The 22280-nt window shown below is 42.6% G+C and overlaps 1 protein-coding gene across 1 annotated transcript in view; it reads left to right on the top strand.

Annotated features, from left to right (window-relative positions):
• Nucleotides 1-22280, top strand: part of IQCM (IQ motif containing M) — a 255448-nt gene that overhangs the window by 138013 nt on the left and 95155 nt on the right. The window contains exons 9-10 of the mRNA XM_053256944.1: nucleotides 13727-13913; nucleotides 19309-19453. Coding sequence (XP_053112919.1) covers nucleotides 13727-13913; nucleotides 19309-19453 — 332 coding nt within the window. The remainder of the gene's footprint in view (nucleotides 1-13726; nucleotides 13914-19308; nucleotides 19454-22280) is intronic.

Here is a 22280-nt window from a genome sequence, read left to right as displayed (position 1 = left end):
CCAAGTGATAATGCAACTCCACCATGATGAGGAACCAGATGTCTCATGTGAGGCTATCTGCCTCTTTCATAGTTGGGCAGCATGCTAAACTTGATTTGACAGAGAGTGGAGGGAATGGATTCCAACAATAACTGGCAGGTTGTGGCTCCCCAGGGAGAGACGGCTGAAAGGGCCTAAGAGGAATAGGAGGAACTGGTGCTTAGCTGACTCTTCTCTTCCCCTTATGAGGCATATTGGGGGTTGCAGCTGAATCAGCACAAGGGATGCAGAAGCACAACAAACTAGACAATGGGGGAGCACCCACAGTGCCATAAATTCAATGCACACTATCTTAGAAAGATTTTAGAATGATTCATTGGTGTCATATTACATTTTGATGGTTGTCCATCTCATTTTTCCATTATTTATTTATTTATTTATTTATTTATTATATTTAGACCCCGCCCCTCCAGTACACTAGTGCTCAGTGCAGCTCACAACAATACGATAGATACAATGTAAAATAAAACTAATAAAATTAATCAAATTAAGTAATTAAGTTAAAAGTCCAGGCTAAAACCACAATCAGAATTAAGTTTCACATTAAAAGTTACTTAAAAATCTAAAAATTGAGAATGATAAAATTCCCTCACCCTTCTTGTGGTGGGCACTCTGGGATTGGGACCAGCAGCCATGCTGGCTAAAAAAAGCCAAACTCAGGCCTGTGTCTAAAATGGCAGGTTTGCAAGAGACCGAAGTGTGAACTTTGGTTCTGTGGAGCCAATGTAATTGAGTGGAATTGTTTTTGCTGTTGTCATGGCCTGATGAGAAGGGAAATTTACCATGTCCTGCCTTGGTGTTGTTTTGCATTGTGCTATGTTGATGTCAGTCATGAGAGCTAGCTTGAAACTTGCTATGTTAATCATATTTAGAAGGTCTTAGAAAACCACAATTGAAGGCACCAACAAAACTTTGGGAACTGACAACAGACTGGTCAAGCCGTGCGTAAACAGGATTGTTGCCATCTGGACTTGTACACAAGTCAGGACCCTACTATGCCAATGATGGGATCAAGATTGTTTATATTAGGATGGAGACTTTAGTAGATTTGATTTGGCTGTTTTTGATTTGAGATATGATGGGAGGTTTGAGGGGAGGTTATATAAGGGGGCACACATACTCCTTCCCCGGGAGAAAAAGAGAGGCGAGCACACTAGGAGAAGAGCCTTACTCAGACCCCAGGGAGTTGGATGTCTGCCTTATCAGAGCGTGTATGTGTGTGTGTGGGGGGGGGGGACCCCGCTCCTGCCTAGTGAATTAGTATGTGGATCTTAGGCTGTTGGAGCAACCAGTGCCTCATAGCCATTCTTGGACACTATACCACAGCTGCCTGGGCAGCTTACAGCCTCCCGGCATTCCTCCCCTCCCACGGCCTCCTGAAGATACAGACGGCTTGGACTGGTAAATATTATATCCACAACACTGACTAAAAGAAAGCCTTCCTCCAAGACTAACATACCCTTCTCATCTTGTCCCCTCTCCTTTCAATCTCTGTCTTCTCAGCTTCCCAGGGGGGCTTCTCTTAGCTCCTGTTAGCTGGCCTAACAGCATTCTGCCTTGGCCTGTGCTCTGCACCGCCATCTTTTCTTCCCCCTCAATCCCTCCACCTCTCATGCCCTTTGCCTTTGGCTCATATTTCTCTATGTCAGCAATGAGCTCTATTCTCCTCCTCTTTCCTCTGTCTTGGCCTCTCAGTTCAGAGACTCAGTTCTGCTTTCTGTGTGAGCAACTTTGATTTTATTTGGGAATAAAACTGGAGATAACTGGCATGGCTAAGCTTCGTTAGCTGTATTAAGAGGGGAAGAGGAGATTTTTAAAACTACTGAAACCACTTGCGAAAGTAGGAGGAAATGCCTTTTTCACTGTTAGGGTGGTGAGATTGTTTTGGGTTGTTGCTATGCAGTAGAAGAGATTAGACTAAGTTTGGCCGCTAGCCCAGACTAGACAGGAATGTATCTCCACTGTACTCAGAGCAGAAATTGCTTTTAGCTGTTAACTGTTTCCAGTGAGAATGAATGATTCTAAAATGATGCTGATAACTCTATATTACAATGAATAAGTATTTTGCTTACATGCCCGCGTGCTTAGTTGCCTGAATGTAATCATAGTTTTAATAAAGCCTTTTAAATTCTAGTCTGTGTGGGACGCTTGTTATCTCTCTCTTTCCCGAATGTACGTGATCTCACAGATAATGAATTTTAAGTAGCCTGACTGGCTGCAGTTGTGTTAGTGACAGCCATGCTGCTCACAACATTCTCCAGTGTGCCCTCTAATTTTTTCCTCTGTGTGTGGAAAGAGTTTTGTTCTGTGTGGCAGTATCAAGGCAGTGTGTGTGCACATGCATTCAGTGTGGAGCTGTCCTGATTCAACCTGAGCAGGATCTAAAATTATCTGAGTGAACATCAAAAAATGTGTGCGCACGCGCACAAACCTTTGAGGAAAGACTGCTCTTCACTCTTGTTGGATGTATTGATTGACTGATTGATTGATTGATTGATTAAGTGTCGTCAAGTTGGTGTCAACTCTTAGCGACCACATAGATTGTCTCCAGGATGATCTGTCTTCAACTTGGCCTTTCAGGTATCTCAGTGGTGCATTTATTGCTGTCATAATTGAATCCATCCACCATGCTGCTCGTTGTCCTCTTCTCTTTCCTTCAACTTTCCTCAGTATTATGGACTTTTCAAGGGAGCTTCATCTTTGCATAGTGTGTCTGAAGTATGATAGTTTGAGCCTGGTTATTTGTGCCTCGAGTGAAAATTCTGGGTTGATTTGTTCTATGATCCATTTGTTTGCTTTCCTGGCTATCCATGGTATCCTCAAAAGTCTTCTCCAGCACCAAGTTCAAAAGCATCAATGCTTTTTCTATCTGGCTTCTTCAAAGTCCACCTTTCACATCCATAGAGTGTCACGGGGGAAACCATTGTTCGAACGATTCTAATCTTTGTAGGTATAGACACGTCATGGCATCTAAATATCCTTTCCAAGGCCATCATTGCAACCCTACCAAGTGCTAGTCTGAAGCGTATTTCTTGACTGCTGGATCCTTTACTGTTGACCATTGATCCTAAAAGGCAGAAGCTATCCACCACTTCAATGTCTTCATTATCAATTCTGAGGCTAGTTGCTGTACCTGTTGTCATTAGTTTAGTCTTCTTAACATTTAGTTGTAGTCCCATTTTTTCATTGTGCCCCTTGACTTTCATTACTAGAGCTTGCAGATCATCCACATTCTCAGCTATCAGAATGGTGTCATCAGGGTAGCGCAGGTTATTGATGTTCCTTCCTCCAACTTTAAAACCACAGTCATCTTCCAATCCAGCTTCTCTCAGTATATGTTCAACATATGAATTGAATAAAGAGGGAGAAACTATACAGCTTTTTCTTACTCCTATGACGATCTGGAACCAGTCTGTTTCACCATGTTTCGTCTGGACTGTGGCTTCCTGTCCTGTGTATAGGTTTCTCATGAGAACAATGAGATGTTCTGAGATACCCATTTTCCTAAGGATATTCTACAGCTTGATATGGTCAACACGACTGAAGGCTTTTCTTTAGTCAATAAAGCACATACTGACTTCTTTCTGGTATTCTTTGGCTTTCTCAATTATCCAGCATGCATCAGCAATGATTTCTCTTTTCTTGCCACATATAGAGAGGAGGAGGGTTTACCAGCATACTTTTCACTTAAATGTTGTAAAACCAGGGCCTGGTCCAATGTGGACTATCTGACTCAGAACGCAGCCTGTTCATTCCTAAGGATATTCTCTTGCTCTGACCAATCAATACGTTTGTTACAGAGATGTCTGGTGTACATTTACTAACTGTGCTCAGCAAGCTTATTGGGAGATCAGAGTGTTGACCTTCCTTATAGATAGGGACAATAACTGTAGTACCACAGTCTTCCGGTATATGGGCTACCTGATCAATATAAGAAAAGATTTGCCAAAACTGGAGCCCACCTGTCAATATTTGCTTTTAATAGCTCAGCAGGGATCAGATCTACTACAGGTGCCTTGCCCGATTTTAACTGGAACACTAAGCTAACAATTACTTGGGTGAAATTGTTTCATTTCATTTTGAACTTCCTGTCTCAAGTCCAGAATATATGAGATGGCAGGGTCCAGCAAATAAGGGTAGTGTTATCTCCCTAACATTATAGCCTGCCCCCCATGCAAGCTCCATTCCATTCTATATAGGAACTGCCTTATACTGAATCAGACCACTGATCCATCTAGCTCAGTACTGTCTGAATCGACTGGCAGTGGCTTTCCAGGATTTCAGATGAATATTTCTATCCAAATTGTTCTTGGAGATGCTAGGGGTTGAATCTGAAACTTTCTGCATTCAGTGCAGATGCTTTGCTTAAGAACAACCCTGATGGATCAGGCCAAAGGCCCATCTAGTCCAGCACCCTGTTTCACAGTGGCCTACCACATGCCTCTGAGAAGCCCACAGGCAAGATGTGAGGGCATGCTCTCTTTCTCTTGCTGTTGCTCCCCTGCAACTAGTATTTAGAGAGATCTTGCTTCTGAGGCTAGAGGTGGCCTATAGCCACCAACTAGTAATGATAGACATGATTTTGTCTAAGCCCACTTTAAAGTCATCCAGGTTAGTGGCCATCACCACATCCTGTGGCAGATAATTCCATAGATTAATTATGCACTGCGTGAAAAAGAACTTCCTTTTGTTATTTATTTATTGTTAATATTATTGTTGTTATTTATTTATTTATTTGTTATTTCTCTATGTAAACCGCTTTGAAAACTTTTGTTGAAAAGCGGTATATACATATTTGTTGTTGTTGTTGGGTCCTAAATTTCCTAAACTTCAGTTTCATGGGATGACCCCTGGTTCTAGTGTTGTGCGAGAGGCAGAAAAATTTCTCTGTCCACTCCCTCTACTCCATGCATAATTTTATAGCCCTCTTATCATGTCTCCTCTCAGTCATCTTTTTTCTAAACTAAAAAGCCCCAGGTGTTGTAGTCTTGACTGGTGAGGAAGGTGCTCTAGGTCCCAGATCATCTTGGTTGCCCTCTTCTGCAACCTTTCCAGTTCTAGAATGTCCTTCTTAAGATATGGTGACCAGAACTGTGCACAGTGGTGTCATGGCTCAGACTTCAGAATCAGAGCAGGAGGACTCGCCTGCTAGTGAGCCGCAGCAACAAGAATTGGCAGAGAAACCAGACTCTGGAGCTGAAGATTCTCAACAGCTGCCAGACTTGGTTTCTGATGAGGAAGAGCCTGGGATTTCCCCGTATTGAGACGACTTATCAAGAGGCAGGCTCAGTGGGACTCACGCAGGTGCAGGAGATCACAAGAAAGAAAGCCAAACTACTGACTCAGGGAAGCCTGATTGGTTGCTGGTTCTGTGGAACCATATATATTCAACAGTCTCTCATGGCTGAATTGCTGTTTGCAACTTCGCTGGCAGCTTATAGTGTGCTCTTGCATATTATATATTTTCCGTGTTCTAGTTTGTCTTGTCTGTACTTGCATTGTTCCCTTAATTCCTTGTTCTGTGTCCTTCGCTTGTTTCTTTCCTTGTTTTGTCTTTTCCTTCCACTTATTACTCAGTTATTGTTATAGGGGGGTACCTAGTTTCAGTTCAGGGGACTTTATTCATTTATTGTTTTCTTTGTGAGCCTTTTATTTTCCTTCATCCAGTTTTGTTGCTGCTTTCTGTTTACTTTCATGGGGTTGTAAATCCTGTAGGGTTAGCCAGGCTATCAGTTCATGACAAGTACTCCAAATGTGGTCACACCATATTTTGTATATGGGCATTATAATATTAGCAGTTTTATTTTCAATCCCCTTCCTAATGATTCCAAGCATGGAACTGGCCTTTTTCACAGCTGCCACACATTAAGTCAACACTTTCAAAAAGCTGCCTGTCATGACCACAAGATCTCTCTCCTGGTCACTCACCCACAGATCAGACCCCAAAAGAGCTTTTTTGAAGTTGGGTTTTTTTGACCAGTTACCAATCCACACATGAACTTGTCCCCTTATCACATGACTGCTACGTTTTCTCAAGAGACTTTGATGAGAAACTTTGTCAATAGATTACTGAAAGTCCAGGTATACTATGTCAACTGGATCACCTTTATCCACACACCTGTTGACACTCTCAAAGAAGTCCAAAAGTTTAGTGAGGCAAGATTTCCCTTTGCAGAAGCCATGCTGGTTCTCCCCCTGCAGGACCTGTTCTTCTGTACACTTAACAATTTTATCCTTGAGAATGCTTTCCATCAATTTGCCTGGAACAGATGTTAAGCTATCCAGCCTGGATCCTGGATATTTCCCAGATCCCCCCTGGCTTTTTGAAAATCGGTTTTACATTAGCTACTTTCCAGTCCTCTGGTACAGAGCCTGACTGTAGGGAGAAGTTATAAATTTAAGCAAGGAAGTCAACAATTTCATATTTGAGTTCTTTAAGGACTCTCGGGTGGATGCCATCTGACCCTGGCGATTTGTTAATTTTTCCAGACAGTTTAGAACACAATCTCTTGTCACCTCTATCTGACTCAGTTCTTTAACTGAGAAAGAACTCCTCTGTACTTGAGAAGCTTTGTTCAGACACAGGTATACACTCAGTATCCTCTACTGAGAAGACAGATGCAAAGAACTCTTTTAGCTTCTCTTCAATCTTCATATCCTTCTTAATAATCCCTTTCACTCCCAAATCATATAACAGATCAACCACCTCTCTGGCACGTTTCCTGCTTCTGATGTCTTTATAGAAGTGTTTGTTATTTCCCTAAGTGAATCTCCTGATTTTCCCTTTCAGTTTTCTTTCCACCGAACTCCTCATTTTAGAGAAGTTTCTTCTTCTGAAATTCAAAGTGTCTGTGTTAGACTTCTTTGGCAATTTCCCCCTTACATGTATGCTGAATTTAATCACACTATGATCACTGTTCCCTAAAAGTTCCACAACACTGACATCTTGCACCAGGTTCTGGGCACCACTCAGGATTAAGTCCAAGGTCGCCTTCTCTCTTGTTGGTCTCATTACCAACTGTTCTAGGGTACAGTCATTCAGTGTGTGGAGAAATGTGTTCTCTTTGCCATAACCTGACTGTGAATTTACCCAGCCTATGTGTGGACAATTGAAGTCACCCATTATAGCTCTGTCTCTCTTTGATGCCTCCCTGATTTCCTTTTATGAATTACAGTCCTTCCCCTAATTATAATGTTGAAGGTTGAAGGTTGTGCCGTCGAATCGGTGTTGACTCCTGGTAACCACAGAGCCATGTGGCTTTCTTGGTTGATCTCATTACCAACTATTCTAGGGCACAGTCATTCAGTGTATGTAGAAAAACTGAAGTGTGTGTAGAAACCACAGGAATGGTTTACCATTGCCTTCTCTTGTGCAGTATGAGATGATGTCTTTCAGCACCTTCCTATATCGCTGCTGCCCAATATAGGTGTTTCCCATAGTCTGGGAAACACACCAGCAGGGATTCGAACCAACAGCCTCCTGCTCACTAGGCAGCTTGCTTCCCTGCTGAGCCATTGGGTGGCTAATTATCATGTACATAATATTATTCTCATATACAGAATAAAAATGAATAGTTCTACAGTAACAGTGTCCATTTTTGCCTCAAAGTCAAATATTTAAGATCTTGTTTTCCTCACGAAAAGCCTAGTTTTATAACATTACCTTTTCTCTACTGCGTATCAGTATTGGCCTCTTATGTTTCTCACATTATTTGTCATTTTTAAACCTTGCCCTTTTTATATCTACCCTTTGCTCACTAACCTATTTCTTAAAAAGACCACCAAAAGATAATTTCTGTTTTCAAAATGGCAAATGTATTCCATAGATATTCAACACATATGTGAAAGGAGGCCCTCACAGTATCAGTGAACATAACAGAAGTTCCGCTTCAAGGTCACTATTAAGCAAGCATAGCCTCTTGGCTCAGTTTAATAGTACACCAGCCAAAAAAAAAAGCAAATTGCAATTACACTAGAAATTATATCTGGACAAAATTGGAAGGCTAGGCCTGTTAAAGGTGGGAGAATATTTGCTTTGAGAGAATGTGGGTTGGTAGGTGATTGGAAAGGGAGGAGGCAGACAGCTCATCTTGAACTTGGCAACCCCTCCAGCTGGTTTAGTCACATATTTTCAGCTCAAAATCTATTTGGCCTTTACAACAGCCAAAATAAATGTCCCTTAATCACTTCCAACCTATTAACAGATGGGTAAACAGCTTTTATAAATGGGGCATACAAAATACTTCCATATCAGCCAAAACTAATTAGTGGCAATAGCTGAACCAAAATTTATAATCCTTGCAATGTATATTCATATAGATAAAAGTTCATTTAAAAAAAAAAACACCTTTAAATGTTACATCTCTTTAAAAATTTTTTAATGGTTTCATTTAAACCTGAAATATTTAGAATTTTTATTTGTGTTTGCTTCCATCCTACATTAAATGCTCTTTGTCATGGGAAAAAAAAAAGATTAATTCTTGAATGACAGTAAGCACTAGAAAATATGTGGGAAGGTTGTAATTCTCTTGACCAGTTCCACTGATTTCAATGGGACTTGTTTACATAATGTTCCAGAATATGGCACCCAAATAATCAACGCTTGATGTGAAGGAAAGTCCCATTCATTCAGTGAGACTCACCTCATTTATTATAATGGTGTAGGTTCGAGTTGATAAACCACCATTAAAATAAAAAAGACTAAAACATTTTGTGGGGTGGTGGTGGTATTTTGTAGGCCCATGCATGAAATCAGAGGAAATATATTTCAGAGCAGAGGTTGTACGTGTTAAGCCCCGCCCTTGCTGCAGCCATGACCAGTGAAAATGCAGGGGCAGGGCTTTCACGTACAACCTGATGGGCCCACAGAAGGAGCATTCATCACCATCTCCACTGCCAGCACCCCATCGTCGCCCATCCTCTCGGCTGCCATGGGGCAGGTTCAGACGGGGGACGTGGGGCAGGGGGCTGAATCGGCCAGTGGAGGGGAAGGAAGGAGGTTTTGCCACCTCTGCTGCCATCCCGAATGGTAGGGGGTGGCTTGGGCAGGGGGGAGGTGGTGCAAGGAGCTGGAATGGTGTGTGTGGGGAAGACAGGGAGAACTAGCCTGCAGTTCTTCTGCGCAGGGCCAGATAGTTGTTTCTAATTCAGTACAACCCATATCATATGATTTTTGCACTGTATTTTGCACCAGTACAAAATAAGTGTACCAATACAAACCTGGAAGATATTTTCCATATCTGATCAGAGGATTAGATGGCTTTCCCCCTTATTTTGTTCCAATGCTTGTATCTTTTTAAATCTAATGATGTTCCATATATGGAAAATGCTGTGGCGGAGGGAAGGGGAGGAGTTCTATGATTGGTATCTGTAGATGAGCATTGTTTGAATGACTTCACAGGATTACAGTTGCTGAAAGCATGCTGCAACTGGTTCATTTGCATACTGTCCTAGTCACAGTACTTTGGGAGAGGGACACAGAAATAATATATTACATTTTCTCTCAGGCGAAACTCTGCCCTTTTGTTAGTGACTCTTATGAGGAACACTCCAAAGGTGCGAAGCATTCAAGCAAAGCTGAAATATAATACAATTATCAGATGAAATAAGCCAAGTTGGGCAAGGGTCAAGAGAACAAGTTGTACAGTCCGAAGCAGTTTGCCCACAACCTCAGGACTCTCAAACTGAAAGTGATCCAATTTAATCCTATAAGAGGAGTTGCTGGATACCTCCACAGTAGGCTCTGCAGTAACTGTGGAATCCAGTTCAGCCTGAATATGAAAGGTTTTACTTTTATCCACTAAAAAGTCATTGAAAAAGTCTCAGTGAGTGACAGATGGTTCCAAGTTCAAATTCAAGGCCCACCCACCCCCCCTCAGAACCCTACACCATTTTGCTGGATGTGAATTTGTAGAAGCAATGCAGGCAGAATAAAACTTCTTTGCTGCCTGCTCTGCCAGAGCATAAATCTTCAAATATGCTCTGTGTTGTAATCTGTCAGATTTGCACTGAGTCTTCCTCCACTTGCACTCTAGTCATCTACCTCACCACTTCAGCTCCTATAGCTCTTCCAAACACCATGGGGCTAGTTTTGAAGGAGGTCAGAGAGGACATTTAGAAGTGATTGTGTCTACTGCTCTAGTGACTTCATTATTCCATGTTGTACCAGAGGACTAACAGAATCACTAGCAGAGCCAACTCTAAATCTTTGCAGGCCTTTTTGGAATCCTATGGGATCCCATAACCTTCTTGGGCAGACCAATCTCAGCCCTGAAGAGGTGGGTTGTGGTTGCAAGTCCTACCTTAAGCAGATGGTGATCTGTCCATGACAATGGGGAGATGACAGGAGTCCTCACGTGGTGTAGTGGTTAGAGTGCTGGACTAGGACCGGGGAGACCTGAGTTCAAATCCCCATTCAGCCATAATACTAGCTGGGTGACTCTGGGTCAGTCACTTCTCTCTCAGCCTAGCTTACTTCACAGGGTTCTTGTGAAAGAGAAACTTAAGTGTGTAGTACACTGCTCTGGGCTCCTTGGAGGAAGAGCGGGATATAAATGTAATAATAATAATAATAACATCACCTGATCAGAGAAAAAGTGACCAGCATCACCTGATCAGAGCACATGACCAGAAGCATCATGCTTTGGTTTATAGACCATATGGGATAGGCCATAATTGTCATGGCCACTTTGAACTCCTGAACCGCTCCTGATGACCCAGTCCTGAAATAAACACTGAAGTCCCCCACCTCCAACAACCTGGGCAACTCAAATGCCAACTCTGCAACCAGATCCATCAGCTAGTTTAGGGACACTGTTGGGCAGAGGGATGATTAGTATACCAATAGAAATCCTAGTCTATCCTTGGTCCCTAGGCTTATGTACACACATTCAGTATAGGCCAATTCCCTGACAAGGATCCTGGTAAAGGAGATGGTATTTTTATAGCCACCCCACCTCCCCACCCACATGCTCTCACCTGCTCCACGATGGAATATCCCACCAGGAGAAGCTGGGACCAAACTGGACCACTAGCCTCTCCTGACCAGGTCTCTGTAATGCATACCAAGTAGGCTCCTTCATCCATAATCAAGTCATGGATGATCTCAGATTTATTTTGGACTGATCTGGCATTACAGAGTAACAAGGTAAGGTTCTGTGGGTAATTGGCACTGCTCTCCAGGGTCAAAGAGACTGTAGGCCTGCTGGAAGGGGAAACAGCAATTAAATTTCTGAGGTCCCTTCCCCTGTAATGGCCTGCTGACCTACTAGTGCCATATCTTCATCAATTCTCCACCACCACTGGAATAAATGCCCCAGAGACATCTCTCTCCTCCCCATCTCTGGGCAACCCAAGACACATACATGTACCAGGTCCAACCAATTAGTAGGCAACAATAGTACTGTAGTCTCAGGAGACTTCCTTTTAAGAGCTCAAAGCAATATGTTCCTCCCTGATAATTGCCCCCAGTCCCACTCCCTCAGTCCCAAGCCCAATGACTACCACCAAAGTTCTCTACCAAAGGGTTGTGTTGCTCCCCCTTATAAGGGACACAAGTTTAAAATCCCAACAGGCATAGCTCTCACCCACCCTGTCAGGCAAACCCAGCCCAGGTGTAGGATTTTTCAGCAATAAAAAGGGAGCGTAACAACAGCCAAAGGGAGAAGTGCACAGAAGCCACAGCCAGAGCCTCTCCCAATCCAGAAGTGTGTGTGTGGGGGGGGGGGGCGGGGAGCCAGATGAAATAAACTCCTACCCTACAGTGGGTTTCAATCACCTTCTATTATTAGACCTTACTTGAAGAAACCTGCATTGGATCCTTCAGAGTTAGCTAATTACAGACCCGTTTCCAATCTTTCATGATTGGGCAAGGTGATTGAGCAGGTGGTGGCCTCTCAGCTCCAGGCAGTTTTGATGATACAGATTATCTAGACCCATTTCAAACCAACTTTTGAGCAGGCTATGGGGTTGAGACTACCTTGGTCGGCCTGATGGATGATCTCTAATTGGCTACTGACAGAGCGAATGTGACTCTGCTGATCCTTTTAGATCCCTTGGTGGCTTTCGATACCATCGACCATGGTATCCTTCTGGGTCACCTGAGGAAGGTGGGATTGGGTGGCTTTGTTTGTTTGTTTGTTTTTTACAGTTGTCTGTTCCTACTTCTCTGGTAGATTCCAGATGGTGTCACTTGGAGACTGCTGCTTTGCAAAGTGAGAACTAAGGTATGGAGTTCCACAAGGCTCCATGCTGTCTCCAAAGCTCTTTAACATCTACATGAAACATCCTACAAATCTACATTCACTTGATACATCAGCTACACCCATTTCTGGATGGAAATGACTGTTAAGCAGTGGTGCATATGCTGATAACCTCCAGGCTTGACTACTGAATGCACTCTACATGAGGCTGCTTTTGTACATAGTCTGGAAACTACAACTTGTACAGAATGCAGCAGCCAGAGTAGTCTCTGGGACAACCTAAAGGGGACCATATAACTCCAATAGGTTTCTGAGCAAAACACAAAGTGCTGGTTATAAAGCCCAAAATGGCTTGGGCCCAGGGTACTTAAGAAAGAACCTTCTTTGTCATGAACCCTGATGCCTATTAAGTTCATCTGGGGAGATCTAGTTACAGTTGCAACAGCTCATTTAGTAGTGACTCAGGACTAGGCCTTCTCAGTGGCTGCCCTGGGGATTTGGAATATGATCCCTGCCAAATTAAGAACATTTCCATCTCTGATTGCTTTTAGAAAGACCCCCAAGACACACCTGTATTCTTAGGTGTTTAACTGAATTTAATTTTAAACTGTTTGATTGTTTTTATCCTATGAAATTGTTTTCACTTGTTTATTCTGTGAGATTGTTTTAATTGTTTTTACTTTGTTTTATATTTGTTGTTTTAAATTGTGTACACTGCCTGGGGTGCACATATCAGGTGGTATATAAATATGATAGACAGATAGTCTAGAAAAGCCTAGCATATATCAATCTGCACTTGGGGGCTGATACTGAAATGTAAAATGCTCTCAGAAGGGCCTCCAAGCAAGGGCCCAAACATCTAAGCAATGTGAAAAGCAGGGTGTGCCTTCTTCTTGGAAACCATGGCATGAAATTGGGGCAATATCAAGCCTTAACAAGAGTCTACCATCACTGGAATCAATATATATATGGCCTTTTTGTGGTTTACCATTATTTCCAATGGATCCATTATTTTCTTGAGCACAATGCATCATCCTGCTATGATGCATTGCAGCGATTTAATCTGGTCTTCCATTTGTTTCAGAGAGTACAAATACAGAGGAATAATACAATAATCTCTTGAATTGGATTGGAATCAGATCAGATCTGAAATTCTGATCTGTGCTCAACCCCATTGTTCATGTGAGCCAATAAATATAATGTCATATTAATTGAAGGATCGTTTGTGTAGTCAAATCAGCCATATTAGTTGTGAGTATTTAGGTTGTTGTTAAGGTAGAGCTTATCTCATTGACATTAAAAGATGGCTTTAGAGTAAATGGGTGAACATTGTAGCATTACAGGTTTTTATTATAGTTTTCAACTGAAAAATATATAGTTCTTGTCTTAAAATTTTAGTTTATCACTTTCCCCATACATGTTGAACATTTTCTGATGTGTGGCATTTAGCTGAAAACAAGTAAAACTTTTCTGTTTGATTTTAACAGAAAGCGTGCTGTGGGTTCAATTACTGAGCAAGTCAAAAGAATTGGGCCACACTTAGAAATCTTTGAAGCTTTTAAAGAAATCCGAAGGGTACCTAACCTGCAGAAAACTATTGCAGCAGCCACTTGTATTCAGAAAATTATCAGAGGATGGCTTAGTCGAACCAGATGGAACAGAATAAAAAGAAAGGTGCTGTCTTAAAAACTAAGTGATGTGCAATGATTAGGGATGCTACTACTGGTAGATTTCAGGTCTCTGAGAAATTTTGCATTGAGCAGTTCCCTAAGGAGTTCTGACCATTATGATTCTTATGCATTAACTTTAGCCAATCAATGTGACAAGTGAGGAGCTGATTTGTTCAACTGGAGGCTTATTTCTACTCCTATCTTCATGGTACAGATTCTTTGCCCTCCTCCTAGGAGAACATAGTCAAACATGCAGCTTGGATTTCAGTTTAATAATGTCAGAGATGCACTAGGTAGGATTCCATGACTAGATAAAATAATAGGGAAAGAAACCCAAACTGAGTGGCAGCTTTCTAAAGAAGGAGTTACTAAATGCACAGTTACAAACAGTTTCAATGAAAAGGAAAAATTGAAGACATCACAATAATGTGGCTAGGGGAAAAGTTTAATGATGAGCTGAAAATAAAAAAGGACACATATAAAAAAAATGGAAGGAAGGACAGGTCACCCTGAACAAGTACAGATACATTAGCATGTCCATTAGGCATGCGCAGCGGCCTCCAAAATAGCTGCCACAATGGAGGTGAGGCCCAGAACAGGCGAAAGACCACCTGAATAGGGCCATTTGAGCCATAATGGAGGTCCGCGGGGAGTGGAACCTCCAGAGTCCCCCTGCGGCCTTGGAGAAGCCCCCAGAGGGGTTAAGTACAATAATAATAATATATATATATTAAAAAAACACAGAAAAAGCTTGCAAACCCTCCACCCTCAACCAAACTGAACCTGGGGGGTGGGTGGGTTTTGAACGGTTGCCAGACTGAACTGGCCCGGTCCAGTCTAGGTCTAGTTTGGATGAATTGAATCTGGCCAGCCAGTTTAATGCACACCCCTAGTAGGGACATTATCAGAAAAACTAAAGTACAGAATAAGTTGAGGCTGATGAGGAATGCTAAGAGTAACAAAAAGGGCTTTTTCAAATATATCTGAAGCAAGAGGGAGGAATTGGTAGGCCAGCTTCTCAGTGAAATTTGTGAAATATTAATGGATGACAAAAGAAGGCAGAATTGATCAACTCCTATTTTACCTCCAACTTCTCTGTGTGCAATCTCACAAAAATGGTGCGCATTGTGAGGGGTCAGGATTGCAGTTCAAGACTGATAGCTGGTCAGGAAACATATATCTGCCTTAAATGGCTCAAGTCTTCAGGGCAGTATGGCTCACACCCTTCAGTCCTACAAAAAACACGTGCTAATGTCATCATCTTTGACAAATCCTCATCTTTGACAAATGATGACAAACAACTTCATCATCATCACTGACAACCAACTCACCATCTTTGACCAATCCTAGAGGACAGTTGAGGTGCTACAAGATTGCAGATGGGCTAATGTGGTGTAGAGCCACATGTGTGTAAGAGCCAGTGTGGTGTAGTGGTTAGAGTGCTGGACTAGGACCAGGGAGACCCGAGTTCAAATCCCCATTCAGCCATGAAACTAGCTGGGTGACTCTGGGCCAATCACTTCTCTCTCAGCCTAACCTACTTCACAGGGTTGTTGTGAAAGAGAAACTCAAGTATGTAGTACACTGCTCTGGGCTCCTTGGAGGAAGAGTGGGATATAAATGTAATCATCATCATCATCATCATCATCATCATCATCCAGGAATCTACAGTCTTATCCAGAGAAGATACTGAACAGATTACAAACCAGTCCATTTTTAAGCATATTGGTAATAATGCAGTGATTAGTAGAAGCTAACATGGATTTGTCAAAAATGTTTTGATGCCAGATTAATCTCATCTGTCTCTTTTTTTATCGAATCACTACTTTAGTGGATTGTGGGAATACTGTGGATATAGGTGATCTTGATTTCAGCAAAGATTTGACAGAGTTTCACACGATACATCAGTTTGCACACTTATCAAGTATGGAGTAGATAATAATATCAGGTAGATTCACAGTAGGTAGATCAGGTAGAGTAGTTGGAAAACTACTCAAAGACTGCTCATTAATGCCTCTTTATCAAACTGGATGGAAGTTTCAAGTGTGGTGCTGCAGGGCTCTGTCCTGGGCCCAGTACTCTTCCAAATGTTTATCACTGGCTTACAGGAAGGGATAGAGGTATTCATCATCAAAAGTGCAGATGACACAAAAATGGGATAGTTCATACCTCAGAAGACAGGAATAAAAATTCAAAATGACCTTGACAGAATGGAAAACTGGTTAAAATTAACAAAATGAGATAAATGCAAAATTATGTACATAAGCAACAGAACAAAATGTATAGGTGTGGAATGGGGGATGCCTGGTTTGGTAGGAGCATATGTGAAAATGAGCTTGGGATGATAGTTGATCACAAGCTGAAAATGAGGTAACACAATGATGCAGCTGCAAGAAAAGCCAATGCAGTTTTAGGCTGCATTGATAGAACCAACTCACAAAAATCAATAGTTCCACTTTATTCCACACTAGTCAGACCTCAGTTGGAATACTGTTTCCATTTTTGGCTGCCACACTTCAACAAGGATGTAGACAAATTTCAGAGGAAGGTTCAGAGGAAGCCAACACAGTTGTTCTGAGGTTTGGAAAACATGAGGAAACAGTGAGAAGACTTGGCATGTTTAGCCTGGAGAAGAAAAAGACTCATTGGGAGATGATAAGGAAAAGGTAAAGTGTGCCGTCAAGTCGGTGTCAACTCCTGGTGACCACAGAGCCCTGTGGCTTTTCTTTGGTAGAATACAGGAGGGTTTACCATTGCCATCTCCTGCACAGTATGAGATGATGCCTTTCAGCATCTTCCTATATCGCTGCTGCCTGATATAGGTGTTTCCCATAGTCTGGGAAACATACCAGCGGGGATTCGAATGGGCAACGTCTGGCTTGCTAGTCAAGTCATTTCCCACTGTGCCATTAGGTGGCATGATAGCACTCTTCAAATACCTTAAGGGCTCTCACACAGTGGAGGGCAGAGATTTGTCTCTGCTATTCCAGAGGGCAGGACTAGATGGGCTTGTGTTATAGGGCAGATTTTGATTGAATATTAGGAGAAACATCTTAATGGTAAGAGCAGTTTGACAGTGGAATCAATTACCCAGCGCACTGGTGAACTTTTCCTCTCTGGAATTTTCCAAGCGGAGGCTGAACAGCTTACAAGAGCCCTTCTAACCCCTATTCTGTTATTTCTATATTCAGCCATTCATTCTCCCCACTACTAACACCAGTTTTGTGAGTCCCTCAGTGCCTTTATGAGCCTTCTTAGTGGTGAGATAGCAGCTATGCTGCTAGCTGCCATAGTTTCTTATCTATAACACAATGGCCACATTCGCATGTAATGCGGAACCACCCCCCTTCTCTCAGATGTACTGGAGAGCATCCACTCTGCAGTCAGCAAGACTGCAGAGAGGCAGGGGAGGTGGCTGTGTGGTTCCTTCTTATTTGAAGGACAGCCTGCACAGCCAATCAGGGAGGGAGAAACTTCCTTCCTCAGCTCCAGTCTGGCCAAATACAGCCTCCAGTGCTGCATTCGGATGGAATGGAGGCTCCCTGGATTCTCAGTTTGGAGCACAGAAATGCACTACAAACCGAGGGTTCGAATTGGAGCCTCCTCCATGCAACCTTGGGTCACGCAACGACGGGACCAGAATTGCATGCATTTGGACATAAGCACATAAGGAAACTGTGGGTCCCTGCAACTTTTGGTCCCCCATTATATGCGAATGCGGCCAGTGCCTCTCTTGTTGTCACCAGATCCAATGGCGAAAGCATTAGATTATTAATAGAGGAATATGGCAGCCATCAGCACAGTTGCCAAAGAGCACCTGAAGCTTCTGCTCAGGTAAGTCTTTACCAAACCATGGGGGTTACATTAGCTGTGGTGGCGGCAGTGGCTTGGAATATACTTCAGCAGCAGTAGGAGCAGCTTTCATTTTCTGATAATAAAATGCCAATGTTGCCTTTTCTGATAATAAAATGCCACCCACTCCAATGTTGTGGGGCATTGCATTATTGGTATAGAAAGATGGCAGTCAACACTACAACAGATGAAGAGCACTCTAAGTCTCAATTGGTTCTGAGGTAAGCTCTAAGAAGGGGATGCATGAAGCTTGCCTTGGCAGTAGTGGCAGCAGCTTGAAGTGCTTCTCAGTGATTGCACTAGTGACCACCATCTTTTTCTAGGGATTGACCATGGACCCTTTGATAGCCCATAGCCTTTGTCCAATGCTCAAATTGGCTGACACCTGACACCAATCCTGATCCTCTCCTCACCCATCCATCTTCTTTCTCCACTTCCTTACAATGGGAGGGGAAGCTGTTGTAATTGCTCCTGCAGAAACCTTCTTCACCTTCTGGAAGACAGAAGACAATGGTGCCCTGTGGCTACCTGAAACAAGGTACCAAATGTTGCTGTGTGGAAAGCACTAAATGGCACTTATCTCTCTCTTGTTTTTTACATTTTATATCCCACTCTTCCTCCAAGGAGCCCAGAACGGTGTACTACATATTTAAGTTTCTCCTCACAATCACCCTGTGAAGTAGGTTAGGCTGAGAGAGAAGAAGACCCAGAGTCACCCAGCAAGTTTTATGGCTAAATGGGGATTTGAACTCGGGTCTCCCCGGTCCTAGTCCAACACTCTAACCACTACATCACTGCTGGCCTTTTATTCTATTAAATTAATACCTTCAGGTCTTCTGTTCTTTTACATCTCTCTGTCTTCCTTCCTTTTCTATTGGGAAAAGAAGAGGAAAACCACTTTGGTGCTATTTTGCCTTGATTCCTTTGCAGGCCATTAGCAGGGGTGGTGGTGGTGGTGGTGGTAGGACTTCAATGCTGCCCTTGAAAAGTGATCTGCATCTTGAAATGGCCTGCAAAGGAAGGAAAAAGTCATTCTGCCAGAGGATAGCAAAAGAGCTACCAGAGAAGCTGCTGATACATGCATGCTTGTTGCAGCCCAGAATTCAGTTGCATGAACTGGAGTCTCACAGATTTCAATAGTATACTGTGGCCTTTGGTTGTCCTTAAGAACATATTAATTATATATGATATAACATCTTCAACTATAGTAATTTCTAATGCTCCATCATTTCCTTGCATTCCCATGTTCTGCTCTTGCATCTTAGCCATAGAGCTAAATATACATTTCTCTAGAAAAAATAATATCTGCCAATTCTGAATCTTACTCTTCTTTTATTTCTAATATGTAGAACTTCTCCAATAGCTTGGATAGACCTTTGGTCTTTGCAACATCAATTTTCTTCATTGTGTATGTGTGTGTTTTGCAGTATTGTAAAGGATCAGATGGTTCATTATCTCTTAGAACTTGTTACCATACACATGTATCATTGCTGATCCTCATTTGCTTTTTTAAAATTAATGTGAATGAAATCTCTTTATAATTACAGGCTAAAAGCCATGGACCAACTTTGCTAGCAGTTGTAAAGGAATATCGTAGAATGATGGATCGCATTAAGCGCCGATGTGGAATCGTGGACCGAACTACCCCATTAATAGTGGAGGAACTAGAAGATTGGCTTGATAAGAAAAAATGTATGTATTAATAATATTTTCAGAACAACCTCTTATTAACAGATTGTTATATATATTATTATTATCATTTCCTTCCTTCCTCCCTCCCTCCCTCCCTTCCCTTCCCTTCCTGTAAGTCAATATGTTAAATTGTCACAAGGTACAAGTTCTTACCACTCTCTTGTGCTCTCCAAGATCTACTGCACTGTCTTAAAGTTTTATCTCTGTCTGGGTGAATTAAAAAGTTATGCATTATAACATAATGAGGGCTTTGAGCAGTATGAGAATTGTATGCCCTGTCAGCTTTCCAAGGGTGGAACTACATGTGACAGTGGCAGCCCCTAATCTTATATTGCAGTTCACCATCACCAAATGACAATACCATGAAAAGCTGGGCCGGCGGGTGGTGGTGGGGTTCCCAGCAATTTTCAGTAGAGAAACACTGGGCAGGAAGGGGAGTGCTGAACTCTTCCACTGCCCACTAGTTTTTTCCTCTTGCAACTCCTTCTCCCAGATGCTTTCCCCCTATTCAGGTTCTACATAAGCCCAGCTGGGAGGAAAAACTCTCTGGAGAAAGGGGTTGCAAGGAAGGAGGAGTGCAAAGGCGTAACTATAGGGGGGGCAGGGGGGGCACGTGCCCCCGGCGCCATCTTTGCTGGTCACGTGGGGGGCGCTGCCATGACCCCTGCCGATCCCAATTAAAAAAAAAAAACATTTAATGCAAGAAACGCGCCGCGGCGCCCAGGCAACCCTCACTTCCGGCTTCCATGCGACTTCCCCCTGCATACAGAGTGGCAGAATACAGCCACTCTGTATGTGGGGGAAAGTCGCATGGGAGCCGGAAGTGAGGGTTACATCACTTCCGGCTTCCATGCGACTTTCCCCCCGCATACAGAGTGGCAGAATGCAGCCACTCTGTATGTGGGGGGAAGTCGCATGGGAGCCGGAAGTGAGGGTTGCCTGGGCGTGTCGGGAGACAAGACAAGGCGGCGGGAACGCTGAGAGCCCTCCAGCTGGAGGCAGGAGAGAGAAGCTGCTCGCTCGGAGGCAAAGCCCAGTCCAGGAGCAGTAAGTAAGGGAGCCCTGGCGGCGCCCCTATGTATTCTGCACAGGGGCTGGCGGAGGGAGCAACCTACCCGCTCCCCGCTGTTTAGATTCCCAAATCTTCTGTGAAAAGGCGGGAAAGGGGGCAGAAGCAGGGAGCCTGCCTGCTGCAGAACCGTGTTTGCATTTGTTGGAGCAGCCATAAACAAACAAAAAAACCCAACACAACCCACCCACCCCCACACTAAAAATAAAAAGCCTGGCAAAATAGATACGTTTTCAGAAGCTTCATAAAGGACAGAAGGAAGGGAGCATTACACATTTTTGAGTTCCAGATCAAATGCACTCTGTGTATGCTCCAAGGCATTCTGTTTAATTTCATTTGTTCTTGGCTGAGCTTTGCCGTGAAAAACAGGCACCGGGGCTAAGACCTCATGAGCAATGGTTAAAATAAGCTCAGCCAGTGATTTGTAAAAGCACTTAGAAACTCGAATAAATCTAGAGGGAGCACTCCAAACTTTACTGGCTTGCATGTTCTGGAACTTAAATGCTTGGAAAGCATTAAAAAAATAACACTTGTCTTGCTTTCTGTGGGCAGAAGATAGATGTTTATTCCACTGGCTTAGCTGAGTGTGGTAAGACTGTGGAGTAAAGGGGGGGGGGTGGCAGTGTTTATGAGGGCTTCAGTTCATAGCCCACCATTAACTATAGTTAATAAGAGCTAAATATATCATTTTACTATAAGGCTTCATATTATTTTACTATATCAGTGTCCTTGTCATTGATATATTCAAGCAACTACATATGGAAACAAAGTGGTATGTGACCTGTATTAACAAATGTCTCTTTGTGGTTTAGTTATTGTGGGGCTTTAAGATTGTTTTTTAGCCATAACTGGCACAAGTTAATGCACATACAAACTTGCAGTCTATCCACTATAACCCAAAATGTGTCACTAAAAATCATGAAGGTGCTGCTCAGTATATCTTGGTTTTAATATGATGTGTACTGATTGCTGCTAGATGCATTTTCCCAGAAAGTGATTTTGTTGCTTTAAACACAGGCTGAAGTATTCATAAAGAGTACAGGGTCACACTTTGCAGTGATTGTATGGCAGTGAGTGGCGATTTAGTGCTACCAACACTGTGTTTATTAAAGACAGTAATTGCCATGAAATTTAATGGAATACTGCTGTCATCCAGATATCTGGCTACTTAAAAAGAACATAGGAACATAGGAAGCTGCCATATACTGAGTCAGACCATTGGTCTATCTAGCTCACTATTGTCTTCACAGACTGGCAGCGCCTTCTCCAAGAAGAACTTACAATGACTCCCAATACTACTCCTACACCTGCCTCCTACTTTCACTTACTGTAGCTTTTCTCATTACACTGTCACTTAGTGAAAGGCATACAAATGGAGGAAGCACTAAGTGACTACTATGAAGAAATACCTACACGTAGAGTGCTATCTAATGAATAATATAAAAAGTTAAAATAAAAACACATTCAAATCTCTTTTAGCAACAGTGGCTTCTAATTGTTGCTCAAACAGATTAACAGATTAACAAGCATAACTTTCAGATAAATTAATATTTGAATTTATGGTGTACCTTCAAAATTGCATGGCCTCCTGAATACACAGATATTTTGTAATAGCCCTAATCACAGGGGTGTGGCTTGAGGCCAGATAGCTGAGTTTGTGTTTATAGAGGATCACTTTCTGTACCAGGCAGAATGTGAGCATAGGCAGGCACTGGTGGAAGAGCAGATTACGTGACAGTCAGATGTATGTTGGGGGGG

Source organism: Hemicordylus capensis, chromosome 5 (assembly GCF_027244095.1).
Source record: "Hemicordylus capensis ecotype Gifberg chromosome 5, rHemCap1.1.pri, whole genome shotgun sequence".
Classification (NCBI taxonomy): Eukaryota; Metazoa; Chordata; class Lepidosauria; order Squamata; family Cordylidae; genus Hemicordylus; species Hemicordylus capensis.
The sequence above is the reverse complement of the archived record's forward strand: the minus strand, read 5'-3'. Positions and strand labels throughout refer to the sequence as shown.